The 13855-nt window shown below is 45.0% G+C and overlaps 2 protein-coding genes across 2 annotated transcripts; both read left to right on the plus strand.

The window, feature by feature from the left end:
• Positions 1 to 5170: 5170 nt before the first annotated feature.
• Positions 5171 to 7331, plus strand: MELLADRAFT_87748 (uncharacterized protein; the record flags this gene model as incomplete). The annotated part of the gene is made up of 5 exons (XM_007410819.1): positions 5171 to 5958; positions 6029 to 6257; positions 6329 to 6513; positions 6613 to 7084; positions 7167 to 7331. 5 exons carry the CDS (start codon positions 5171 to 5173, stop codon positions 7329 to 7331), a joined length of 1839 nt encoding a protein of 612 aa, XP_007410881.1.
• A 1110-nt stretch (positions 7332 to 8441) lies between these two features.
• Positions 8442 to 9590, plus strand: MELLADRAFT_107314 (uncharacterized protein; the record flags this gene model as incomplete). Its single annotated transcript, XM_007410820.1, has 4 exons — positions 8442 to 8494; positions 8754 to 9013; positions 9079 to 9207; positions 9265 to 9590. 4 exons carry the CDS (start codon positions 8442 to 8444, stop codon positions 9588 to 9590), a joined length of 768 nt encoding a protein of 255 aa, XP_007410882.1.
• Between the last annotated feature and the right edge of the window lie 4265 nt (positions 9591 to 13855).

A 13855-nucleotide genomic window follows, 5' to 3' on the forward strand; every position in this document is an offset into this window, starting at 1 on the left:
ACGATCCAAGCTAGACCTCGTTCAGATCAAGAAAGAGCTGACAATGCCTGGAGATATCACGAGTATCTCCGCAAATCTGGCATCTGTGCAGTGTGTAAAGACAAGTGTAATAACCCTACTTGCACAAACAAGAACTCTTGATTTCTTTCGGTTCCATCCGACTTTAATCCTGGTCCACGACCCACTCGAGCATCAGCCACAACTCAGGTCCGACCTCCAGGAACACCAACGCAAAGACCCGCCGGACGAACAACCACCACTCCCACCCCTAGTCGTGTCGCAGCAGTCGAAGCTTTCCCAGATATGATTGCCGAAGATATCGCTGCGTATGCAGAAGCGGATCACTTCAAGATGGGGTTAGTGGAGGAGGAAGCTGAAGGTGCCGAAAGGTGTGTAGCCCCTTCGTCGACGGCTCCAATCATTTTAGAGCTAATCTGTAATGGAAAAACTGTTCGGGCTCTAATTGATTCAGGCGCTGGGACGAACTTACTATCGAACAACATGGCGCGTGATTTGCGAGTGGTACGAAGACTGTTGGTAGCCCCGGTCGAGGTACGCTTAGCAATTCCCACTGAAGGCAAACCTCTTATCCTACGAGAATTTGCTATAGCTAATCTCAAGTGTGATGATCCCAGTTTACGATTCGGCGCTGTTTTTTTCAAGCTGGCACCTTTAGGAGGAAGCTATGATATCATTCTCGGGTCTCCATTTTTATCTAAATTCAAACTTGATGTCTCCCTTCATCGTTGATGTGTGCTACACGTCCCTAGCGGAAAAATCCTGTACGAGAAAGCAATGAAGTCTGAATTGAATCGCATATTATGTGCCGTTGAAAATCTTGAGAAAATCAGCAAAGCTCAGGACTTGAACAAGCGGGAAATGTCCGTATTGAAAGAATTTGAAGATATATTCCCAGCGGAACTGCCTCCAGTGGAGGAGGGTGATCCGCCGGATGAAACTTTCCCAGAAGGATTACCTGAGGCAAGCAGACGAGTTCGTCATAAGATCATTCTCACGGATCCCAATGTTGTTATCAATGAGAAACAATATGGATACCCTCAGAAACATCGAGAGTCTTGGCGCAAGTTGGTGGACCAACACCTGAAAGCTGGACGTATTAGACGATCTCAGAGCCAGTACGGTTCTCCTTCAATGATCATTCCGAAAAAAGATCCAACGGAATTACCCAGATGGGTGTGTGACTACAGAACTTTGAACAAGTACACTGTCAAAGACCGTGCACCATTACCAAATGTTGACGAATCAGTGAGGCTAGTGGCTACTGGAAAAGTTTGGTCAGTTGTAGATCAGACAAATTCATTTTTTCAAGACAGAATGCGCGAAGAAGATATCCCGCTGACGGCGGTGAAGACTCCTTGGGGGTTGTATGAATGGGTTGTTATGCCCATGGGACTAACAAACGGACCTGCGACACATCAAGCTCGAAATGAAGAGATTTTAGGTGATTTGGTAGGAAAGATATGCGTGGTTTATATTGATGACATTGTAATATTCTCACAAACAGTTGAAGAACATGAGGTACATTTAAGACAGGTACTTGAAAGACTACGTGCGGCAAAGCTTTATTGCTCCATCAAGAAAAGCAAATTATTCAGACGTGAAATCAAATTCTTAGGACACATCATTAGTGAGACAGGAGTTTGTCCAGATGACGAAAAGGTTGAGAAGATCTCCAAGTGGGCCTCTCCAACTAACTCAAAACAATTACTCAAATTCTTAGGCACGGTCCAATGGATGAAAAAATTTATTGACGGACTGTCACATTATGTTGGAACCTTATCTCCTCTGACGAGCACTTCCTTGAAAGGGAAACCTTTTCGATGGGGAGAAGCAGAAGAAGTGGCTTTCAACAACATCAAGCGTCTCATTACAACACTACCAGTACTTCGTAATCTGGACTATGACTCAGACGAACCGCTCTGGCTTTTCACGGATGCTAGTGGTAATGGATTAGGAGCGGCTCTATTTCAAGGAATCAAGTGGGACACAGCCTCACCCATTGCTTACGAGAGCCGGACAATGAATGCGGCTGAGAAGAACTACCCTGTGCACGAACAGGAGCTCCTTGCGGTTGTCAACGCTCTCAACAAGTGGAAGCTCTTACTTTTAGGCATGCGAGTGAATGTTATGTCGGACCATCATTCATTGACAACCTTATTGACACAACGCAATCTCAGCCGACGACAGGCAAGGTGGTTAGAAACCTTATCTCAGTTTGACCTGGACTTTAAATACTTACGAGGTCAGGATAATTCTGTAGCTGATGCACTTTCTTGACGAGATGATGTTGCCTTGTGTGAAGTTAAAGCAGCATTGAGAGAGGAAGAGGTCCAGAAGATTCAGGAGGGTTATGAAGAAGACAAGTTTTGCATCAAACTGAAAAAGGTGGTACCTCTGCGGGAAGATTGCGTCATGAAGGACAATCTTCTATATTTAGATGGGCGATTGGTTATTCCTCGAACTGGAAGTCTTCGACGTGATTTTATCTCCCAGGCCCACTCGGCTTTGGGGCACCTGGGTATTCTGAAGACCATTGCACGCCTACAAAGCACGTTCTTCTGGCCAAGCATGGCAAAAGAGGTCAAGACACAGCTGAAGTCCTGCGACTCGTGCCAACGTATTAAGGCGCGAACCACCGCAACCACAGGAAAGCTTCAAACTTCTGAAGTCCCAAGGAGTCCAATGGAATCAATCGCAATTGATTTTATAGGTCCCTTCCCCAAAGTCTTGGGATACGATATGATACTATCATGTACGTGTAGACTGACGGGATTTGTTCGTCTCATTCCAACCTCACAGCGTGACACTGCTGAAAGATCCGCTACGCGACTTTACACGTCGTGGTCTTCAATCTTTGGATTGCCATCATCCATTATTGGCGATCAGGACAAGGCCTGGACGTCGCGATTCTGGCGACACTTGCACGATTTGCTAGGAGTAAAGGTCAATCTTTCTACGTCTTATCATCCTCAAGCAGACGGCCGAAGTGAACGTACCAATAAAACAGTTGGACAGATTTTGCGACACTACGCAGCTGAGAAACATGGCAAATGGTTCCAGTCCTTACCCGCCGCGGAGTTCGCCATTAACTCGGCCGTCAATGTCTCGACGGGCGTGTCACCTTTACACTTTGTCTATGGCCGCATTCCCCGTCTTTTCCCCATTCAGACACCTTTAGAAGACGAAGCGGACGATGTAAAACACTGGATTGAGAGGCGTCAGGCTGAGTGGGCAGGTTGGAGAGATCGAGTATGGTGTAATCGTGTGGAGCAGGCATCTCAGTACAACCTTCGACGTCGGGAAGGGAAGCCTTTTGTGATTGGAGACAGAGTCATGGTGGACAGTGCAGATCGACAACAAGTCGTAGGCGGGAAGTCAAGAGGGACTGATAAACTACGCGCGCGCTACGACGGTCCCTACGAAGTCTTAGAAGTGTTGAACTCAGGACGTGACTTCCGATTACGTTTAAAACCTAATGATCTCACATACCCGGTCTTTCATATTTCAAAGCTCAAAGCCTACCACAGCGACGAAGCGGACAACACGAACATTGCAACCATCAAGCTGGTCTTGTCACAACCGGAACCAACCCCAGGAGAGTCTCGAGAGGAGCCCATGGGGCAAGCTAGGAATTGTGACAAGGGGGTGTGTATCAACTCAGATACGCTAGCACCCCCGCAATGTGAGTCTTTTATTTCTCATGCACCAAGTAGTAAAGAAAGCATTGGCAAGCGATTTCATCTCCTAAATAGCAGTACCTTAATGCACGGCGCCCACGGAGGACACGAAGGTTCGAGAATAACAGAATCACTTGCAGCCAGAGTATTGGCTTTGTCAACTCCGAAATCAACCCCTTTAGGTCCGGGAATTGGAGCCACTGGGGCATGCTAGGAAAATTGACAAGGGGGTGTGCATCAAATAGATGCGCTAGCACCCCCGCAATGTGAGTTCAATAATCTTTTCATTACCTATACCTTGCGAAACAGCTAGCAAGCAAAAACATCTTCTACATTACAGATAATCATTCACGACGAGGGGTTGGGACGTGACGCAAATTTACTAATCCTCAAGCTACGAACATCAATTTTCTTTACATTACTTTAAGATTCAAGATACTCAAGACTTACAAATACAAATTAATTCATGTTTCATCAAAACTCACAACATCAAGATGGTTTTTTTCTCTTTTTCTCTTTTTTTTCTTTTCTTCTTTCCTTTCAAAAATTCAAGACTTCACGATTTTATTATGATTTTAGTTTTTTTCTCTCTTCTTTCAGTTTCTCAACTTTGGATTTTTTTGCTTAAGCTTTCTCAGGGACGAGTTATGGTCACATTTATTGGGGCGAGTTATGCCATTTGCGTTTTTTTTCTCTTTCTTTATTTCAGCATTTTTTTAAGACTGGTTGGACAAAGATTTTTAGGAAGGAAGGGTGTAAGGGTTACACAAGTACATTCATGGGTTCTGGATCATGGGATTAGTTAGGTGGTGTTATATCTTCTTGCTCCACGCCCGGTTCCGGAAAGTCCTCACTCCTCTGAGAGCCTATTACTGGACTTTCTGGAACCAGGTGAGCTTAGTTCTTTTTAATTGCTTTTATCTTGTTTTATTCTCATTAGTTCTCTTTACTGACTCCTCTGAGAGCCTATTACTGGACTTTCTGGAACCAGCTCGTAATTCATATAACGAAGTTCCAAGTTAATTGTCCGAGTGTGCTCTCTCGAGAAGTCGTGCCGGATTAAACATCCGGACGCTAGTGAAGGTTCTCACGAGAACCTTACATAACCCCGACCGGCGACCACGGCTATGCATAACCGAGGGGCATACAGCCATATGCCCCAAAGGGTCTCTTCGCCCAAACTCTACCAACCTTTCATTCTCGATATTGATATCCTCTTCGCTATCTAACCTTCGACGACCGGACAAATCCACCACACCGGCAAACTCCACCTCTCACTGACGCCATGGGTAAGGGCTCAACGAACGTCACGCGCCAGCCTCATACCGTCGTTTGTCATCTCATAACCAACCTACGAGCTCATCTATAAGAACCCATCTCGCGATTCTAAGAACTCATCTCACGATTTGATAGATCCACCTCCCTTCCTTCGTACCCAACAGTCACTATCAGAAGTCTTGACATCTCTCGCAATGACGCAGGTGATCCTGCGTCAACCTCCTGGCCCTTTCGAAGGAACACCCCAACCGATTCGACCTTTCAACATGGCCTGCTTCATCTTATCGACTGCTGCTGTTGCTCTTCCTTCTTCCCCATTGTACGAGCACGATTCCAAGGTACCCATATCGGTCTACAACTTTCATCAAATTCTTCTCTTGTTTCGATCTTATCAGTTCAATCAAATCAAATACTTCAATCGAATTTATCCATTAGATCAATTCATTTCCTTTTTCTATCTTTATCACTACCTCACCTATCCCATCACAACTATCTCATCTCCTGTAGCCACCATGTCCGAAAACCAATCGGTCCGATCGGTTTCTCCTGGTCTTGAAGAGTTGTTGCCTCACACAGCACAGACGGATGCTCAGTCGGTCTCCCATGTTTCCGAAACTCCTCAACCTACACCTACCAAGTTGAAGCGACGCGCCCCGAAGAAAACGGGCAAGAAGTTCAAGTTGCCCGTTCCAGCCACGGGTGAACTCAAGACATTCATCGATCATGGCACGACTCGGGATCCTCAAGGCTATCCACTGTATCCAAATGGCGACACAGTTTTTGTTCGAGAACCTCATGAGGATATCACCAACTTCGGTCACGTTGCCTATACACACACTCAAAAGACGAAAGGTTCAAAAGATGGACCTTGGAAGACCGTATGGTACGCTTGCCTTGGCGTCCTCCGTTGCGACGACGACTTTTGCGCGTACGCTGCTCCTCCACCCACCGCCGAAGGCAAAGCAGCCGAATACATCAAGGAGTAAGTACTTCCTCATCTCAATGTGAGCCAGAAATCTAACTGACATTGTATCCATTTCTCGCCTTCATAGGAATCCTGTATGTCCAGCGGTCGAGTGCAGCGGCACTCATATATGGACCCAATGCCCCGGCACGATCTGCCGAATCGACATCCAGAAAGACACTGGGTGGGGCGTTCTTCGGCACTCTGGATTCCATGCTCACCCTTGGCCAGCCTCGAAAGAGGCTGACCCTTTGGCGATGCTCGATCTGACGGAGGAGGTCATCAAGAACCCGAAGGCTGGACCGTTGGTTCTCAAAGTAAGTGAATCACTTACTTGGTCGCAGTCTATCCCCTGAAGGACCATCACGCTGACTTGGTGTCGTTCTAGGTTGGCCAGGCTGGCGCGGGTCAGACCGTAACCGCGCCGGTTGTGGATATCCATCCCGCCTTCGCTAATGGTGGTCGTTTGGCATACTTAAGACGCAAGGTTTTGGTTGAGAAAGGCCTCATCCCGGAAAAAGAAAGCAAAGGTGGTGGAGATCGTCTGATCATGGACCTTATGCATTGGGGAAAGTAAGTGTTCCCCCTACTGTCTCAATCGAAACGGACTAACGACGACTGTCTATTGGACAGTCACGGTCTCCGCCTGATCTCGACCTCGCTTCTGGGAAGTAATGTCCACATTACTTTCCAGACCAAGTGGATGGCGGAACAGTTAGTTAGACGAGATGCCCTTGGTAAGGTTTACGCAGGCGGCCTGCTTTCGGATGTCACCTACCGATTCTTCCACCATGGATACCTCCTCACTACTTCGATGTACAGTGAGATCCTACACCGTTGGATCCCTGTCCAACTTACTTGGATGTGGGGGCTTGAAGAGGCTCATTATCGAGCTCACTTCACAACCCTCCTCTCCCAAATCAACGCCGCCGACTTGACTTTCCACGAAAGCGACCTTCTTGTCCAACAGGTGGTCGATTTCTCGGCCGCGCAGAAGAAAGGCTTCGTCACGGCTTACATGGATGTCTTCAAAGAACACGACCCCGCCAAAGCCCTGAGCAAACTCAAAGGCTGCCATGAACACTACCGTCAGTCAATCACACGGATCAAGAAGAACAGGAACGTGGTCGCATCGAGCCGATTGGTAAGTATGGTTTCACTTGGCAACTATCCTCGACAAACCTTCTAACTGATCATCACCACGTCGCTCGTGAAATTTTGATCAGGCCGAGTTCGAGAAACTCGCTTTGGACCTTCTCGAGCCAATCAAACCTGGAGACCCCTCTCTCACCGATAAATTCGCGCAGATTGCACGACTGTTCCCGAAAGCCAAAGCTTGGATTGATTGGTGGAACACAGCTGATATACACAGCATGTTGTTCTGTGCTTGACCTCGGCTACCCATGGATGATCCTCCTCTCCCTGATGGTGAGGATTAACACGACTATCCGGACACCACGAATGGTCAAGAGTCGATGCATCGACAGTATTACATTCTAATGTGAGTCCTCTTTCCCTGGATGAAGGTACAGTGAATAGATGCTGACTGATGGTGTTGTATGATGGTACAGTTCTGGTCACTGTACCATGATCCAGGGATTCATCCAGTTGTTGCTATTCGCCGAATCCCTCAAGAGAGATTTCAACAATGTGCTTCGTGGCATTTCGGTCAAGTACGGTAACAGTTGGGAGTCCGTAGTGGAAACGATGGGTTGGTCGAAGGAACGGACTCGACGCCGCCCTGACGCCAACGACGGCCGTCCTCCTGACACCACGGACGCGTTACTTCGACCTAAGAAGCTCGGCCGGCCAACTGGGTCAACTAACGTTAACCGGGATCCTCATTCTTCTTATCAGTCTTACTCCGCGAGCACCGAGCCAGGTAAGCTCAATCGCTGTTGGGAGACTTCGGTTTTGGAGGCCTTGTATCCCACGTTTTCACCTCTGTGGATTGTTGGCTCGAAGGGCAAGGGGAAGGACATAGCATCCAAGTTGATACGACATTATTCATCAAGGCTTTCCGCCGAATTGCACCGTTCCGGGCACATCAAATCGGTCTTAACTCGTGGTCTCAAATCTGTTCAAACTGCGGTTCAAAAGCTTTCACCCGACTCTTTCGTCACGGACTCCTTCTGCTCTGCCGACTTATTCATGGAGTATCTACTTATATACAAACGCAATGTACCTACGTCCACGGGCCGACAATTTGCTTACACACTCACTCGCGACTACCAATGCACTCAAATCGCCTCGCATGAAGAGACCAAATCTTCCGTTAGAGCGACTGTGATTATAACTAACAATCTTTTTCACGACGCCAACCTCCGATATTCCGATGTGGGCAAGCTGATCAACCTCTGGAGCACCGAAGGCCTCTTTTCCGAGAACCTTCGCTGCTGCACTACCTGTCGCAACGATCAAACTCTAGATTTGACCCATCCTTCACCTGACGAATTGACCTTTGAAAAAGAAGGCAACGATGTTCCTCGCTTGTACAAAAGATGCCTCTTGGATTTCACGGGGAAGCCCATGAATGTGTACTTTCATTTGCGAGGTGTAGCCGGCCTTACCGAAGATGATTGTGCCAGCTTCATGGGTGATATGGATTGGCCTCAAGTCTTGGTTCTCAATGGTGTTGAATATGAGATCGTCTCAAGGGGGTTCTGGGGCTTTCATCATTACTGGTCCAAAGTGGTGAGATACGTGGATGGGGTCAGGGGAGTTTGGTTTTTCGACGATCGCAAAGACAACGGCCGCGCTCAGCTTCTCGGTCGTGATCTTTCGTTGATAGCCGGTCCTCAACCTTCCACCAGTTGGCTCATATATTCTCGCAAGGCTACCTCGAGCGAACAAAGGGTCATCGATGTTGGCATAGCAAAGATCACGTCGAAGAACCCTGATGCTCCGGGGGATTTGCCGTTTGTTTCGGGGCTGGACTTGGAAGACGTGGAGGACATCGAGGAAGACTTGCCTGACTTGCCCGTGATCGATCGGCCCTCTGCTACGTTTTCAAGTGGCCAGGTCATGAGTCAGCTCTCAGTTAACAGCGCCAAACGGGCCTTTACAGCACCTGGTAAGTGCTCTTTGCCTTGCCTGTTTTTCACAATCTGAGAGGCTTGCTGACCTTGTATGTAACAGCTTCTCCAGCTGTCAATGAGTTGGAAGATGTGGACCCTCCAACCGTAGAAGACTCTGTGGTGCCTTTCGGTTCTCGTCAATCTTCGCAAAGCGATAAGGCCAAACACGCATTCATTAAAAGTGATAAGGGTGAGTTCACCTTGTGACTCAATTTGGGTTTCTTAACATTGACATCTTTCTTTTTAGGTACGTCCTCTTCAGCTCCTCCAGCTGTCGTGAGAAGGGAGGATGATGAGGAGGATGGTGTCCCACCTGCTGCCACCTTACCGGAAAAGCCGTTACCTGCCACCCTACCGGAGGAAAAGGCGTTACCCGACGTCAAGGGACCCTTGAGTGTCCGCCTGCGTGTGAACAAGCGCCCGAAGTCGCCCTCCCCTCAGAAGACTTCAAAGGCCAAGAAGGGTGTTGCCAAGGTAAAGCCAGACAAGGCGCGGTTGGCAGTGGTCAAAGAGGCAGTGGTTGAGAAGAAGGCAAAGGTTATGCCTAAGCCTAAAGGGAAGAAGAAATCCTGAACCAGAATTGTGTATCTTAAATATGTATCTTACTATCTATACACGAAGGTCTTTTAAACAATTTTTTTATACAAATTCTACTGATGATCATGATTGTGATAAGGTAAGCACAGGAGTCGTCTTTTCCTTTTTCGTCTTGAAGTCTCAGTTTTGTGTGTTGTGTTTTATGGCGGCCTTATGTAATGCACATTGGCCAATTAAGTGGTGGATATTGAATTTATGCCCAGCATAAACTTACACTTGAGTGAGAGAGTGAGACGCGTGTAAGATTATAAGAGTAAGACATTCACAAAATGGTTTACTCTGATGATTTTTTTTTTTCTCTAAGTAAAATTTATTTAACTCCACTTGAGGTGTAAAATTGCAAGTCCAGGGGGGAATAATGACTTTTTGCACTACAGGGGTTTTGCCTCCTTAATGTGTGTAATGTCTTGGAGTGCAAAAATAGGGATCAGGCGACTAAAGTTTAATTTTACACCCTAGTTTTTTTGCTCACTATGAGGTGTGTAAAATATCGCGTGTAAAATTAAACTTTGGGGTCGGTACTGTAGATTTTTACACTCCAGGTTTTGCACGTGACTAATTTACATACTACAATTTGGGCCCGAAGGAGTGTAAAATTGTATTTCACCCCTCATTACATACACTTTTACACACAACTGCTTTTACACTCAATAAGGAGTCGAATTTGTTGTGTGCAAAAATCTCCTAACCCCTATTTTATCTACTCATGCAGTCCAGAGTCAAAAAATGGATGCACTAGCTCAATGACTGAGCCCTAACTTAGTTCACCATGCCATATTATTTGCCTCAAGAGTGTGCAGATCCACATGTTCTTAATACAAGCAATGTTGTAGCTTCACAAGAACTCCTCAAAAAATGCAAGTTTTGTGCTTCTCCCTGCTTCATCTCATCCCTGTTCCTATTAATTTTTTTGCAAACTAATAAATCAAATTACAAGGAATGTTTTTGTCAAGTCTATACTTATTCAAAGGACTATTGATATACAGCCATTCCAATATTTCTTGTCGCTCACATTTTTGAAAAGAAAAAGTTTATGAGCTCAAAACCTAAGTTTTAACTAGTTAAAACCTGAAAAATGGCTGTGTTTCCTTGAATTACAGCCAATTTCAAAGTTTTATTGAGTAAAAACTTGGGTTTCACCAGGTTTCACTTTTTCTTTTTCAAAACGGAGCGACAAGAAATATTGGAATGGCTGTAGATGAATTTCAGAATTGAATTTTAGTAAGGATTGCACTATTTGGCGCCCGGTTTTGAAAATACCCAACGCCCGCTTTTTCCGGTACTTTCCCGTGCCTCCAAGCCAAATTTGGGAAACCGGGCAGTTAGACTGCCAAAACCGGGCATTAGTCCTGAAACCGGTTATTTCCTGCAGCATATCGTTGATGTCTCTTTCAATCCCCTCCTATGCTCAGCATTACACCCTACTCAAAGACAAGGTATATTCAGACAGCCATCCTTCAGACTACTCAAACTCTTCATCATGAGCCAACCAAAGATGGTAAGTCCCGTTCATTGATTGTCTCTCTTTCCTCTTGATTCCATTCTTCCCTCTTTCGAAAACAACCAGTGCTGAGCTGACTGTCCTCTTCATCTTCATCTCTCTCCATCTATGTAGCCGTTCTTTACCGCCACACTCCTTTGTCTTACCCCTGACAATCGACTCTTTGTGCCAAGACTTACTCATCATCATCAACACGATTGGAGCCAATTGTAAAAACAATTGCACACTTTGTTCTTGCAATTCTGCAACCAAGATCACCATCACCCCACCTCAACCACCTCCTTTTCCACCCTACCCCTACCCCTAACCTCCTACATGTACATATCTGTTCACCCTGACTACTGTTGTGTAGATAGACAAAAAGATGCTTATACAAATCAACAAAAGAATACAAGAAAGATGACCAGTTTTTTATTTGATTGACTGGTTGGATTGGAACACATGAATAAACCCCTAGCAGTGTTTAGACTATTACTTTTCTTGAATCAAATTGGTTCTCAAGAAGTAAGAAAATAAGAATAGTAGTAAGTTGACTGATAGTTGAAGTCCGTTCTGAGTTGATCAAATCGATGGGCAGAATTTGAAGTTACAAACCGGTTTGAAACCGGGCTACAAAAAAATTGAAATTTCGAAAACCGGGCGGTGTGTTTTCAAAACCGGGCGCCAAATAGTGCGATCCTCTTAGTAATGGCTCAGACTTATTGCCTTCCAATTTCAAGATCAATAAACAACACCCCCCTATAAAACTTCAGTTGCTGGCAGGATCTCTTATGGATTGGCATTCAAATTTATATCTTTCTCATTTACATATTTCAACTTATTAAATGTAAAGAGGTGTTGTTCTTGACTTTTACCTTCTTTGCAATATAAAGTGTGTTTGATTACATCCCAGGATTCTTGAGTAAGCCAATTGACACTGTAGTGCTTGCAAGGTTTTTGAACCATTTTGATTGGAAATAATTGCTGAGATTGATAAACACTTACTTCCCAGCAATTGAATTGGTGAATTCCCTTGATACAATTTATCCTGTACTTTGTTGCAACTTACTTGGATGTCACAGGTTAGGTTCCTTTAAGCCCCGTAGCGCTCCTCTAGATGAATAATTTGGTTGAATCTAATCAACATATGTAGATGAGTATAGGTGCTGGGGTATTTATTGTAGATTTGCTCGAGGTTGCTCGTCAATCTCTTTGAAGATTTCAGCCCCATATATTTATGCTTGTAATTGGTTTAGCCGGGTACATAGTTGATCTGCGTTAAATTGAGACAAGAAACTCATCCTATAAGTTATTTATGATTTGGTAGGAAGAGGTCCTCAGATATCAGCCTATGGTGGGTAGTGCCTAAACGCGTGAAATCGGGTATTTTGAGAAAAAAGCTCATGAAGCCCACAAAATTGATCCAATTTTGAAGCCGAGGGCAGATTTGGAATCCTCACATTGATAGGAATCCAAAATTGTATTGAACATGTTGTTTTTAACAATTTTTACAGTAGAGAAAGTTCTTTTCATCCAATGGAGTTTTTGATAAATCAGCTTTTTGGCCGTACTAACCGGCCCGACATTACACACTTTTAGACACTACCCACTATAGATCTTTTAAAACCGACATTTTTGCTCCTATACATAAGATTCCAATAGATCAAGGTTTCTCATTGATTCAGACTGATCCCTGGCCTGAAAAGTGTACGTTGGTAGTTGTTTGATGACCAATTTTTTGAGAGGATGGTACCAGGCATTGATAATTTCTGGGATTTAAGAGAAGAGGCCTCTCCCACCAATACAGATTTCTTAGAAGCTTATTTTCTTCATGAAGGTCTTATGAGGTGAGTTTGAAACCACTTTCTTAGATATGATGTGGTCCAACATGAGCTGAGGATTGTTTTGGCAAATCTGTCTTGTGAAGAGCAGTAAGGGCCAGGCGTGGGTTCAAGGATTTCCAGAAATATCATCTATGGACAAAGGATTTCTACTGAATATCTGATGACGACATAGCAAATGATGAGATGTGTCAATCCAGTGATTAGCGGTTGTCTCAGCACCTTTGCTCAAGATGGATATTCATTTTAAAAGCATTTTGCCCATTCTTGCCAAGACAACATCAGTGAGGTTTTGATTTGAAGTAGAATCACGATCGTTCGTTTTGTTCAAAACATGTACTACTCGATCATCCGGAATATCAGGATGCTAGGTTCTCCCCTCACTGGTCGATGTAGGACCGTCTTAGTCAATGAATTATTACACTTTTGTTTCTTTGTTCATCTAGTTGTCTATTCGACGTCACAAAAAGGAAATTAGTGACACTGAAAAGTCTTTGATCTCGCTATCATCTGTTTTAGCTGGATTTTCCTATTATGACTTGCGGATGCCTGACACATTGGTAGAATTACATTATATTTACCTATTAGGACATAATTTGCAGGATAAGCTTTAGATATGGTTTGATCCTCAAGTGAAGACAATGATAGTAAAAACTCCACCTACATACAAATCCGTCGATGTCATCAACCCGCTACCCCAATGAAAACTGCAAAAATAGACTTGTTTGTGAGAAATCGCTAGACCAAGATGATTTAGTCCATTTCCAATCAAGGTCCTCCTATCAGGCTTCACATTAGCGATAAGATGGCGGCCGAGTGGAGGGATAATTATAACGAGGATCTGTTGGAGGAGGCGGTGAGACCGGTAATGATTGAGGGCGAGCGGGTGGTAGGGAGATGGCTTCCTCTACGATGTTTGG

This window comes from Melampsora larici-populina (assembly GCF_000204055.1).
Source record: "Melampsora larici-populina 98AG31 unplaced genomic scaffold MELLAscaffold_22, whole genome shotgun sequence".
In the NCBI taxonomy this organism is placed as follows: Eukaryota; Fungi; Basidiomycota; class Pucciniomycetes; order Pucciniales; family Melampsoraceae; genus Melampsora; species Melampsora laricis-populina.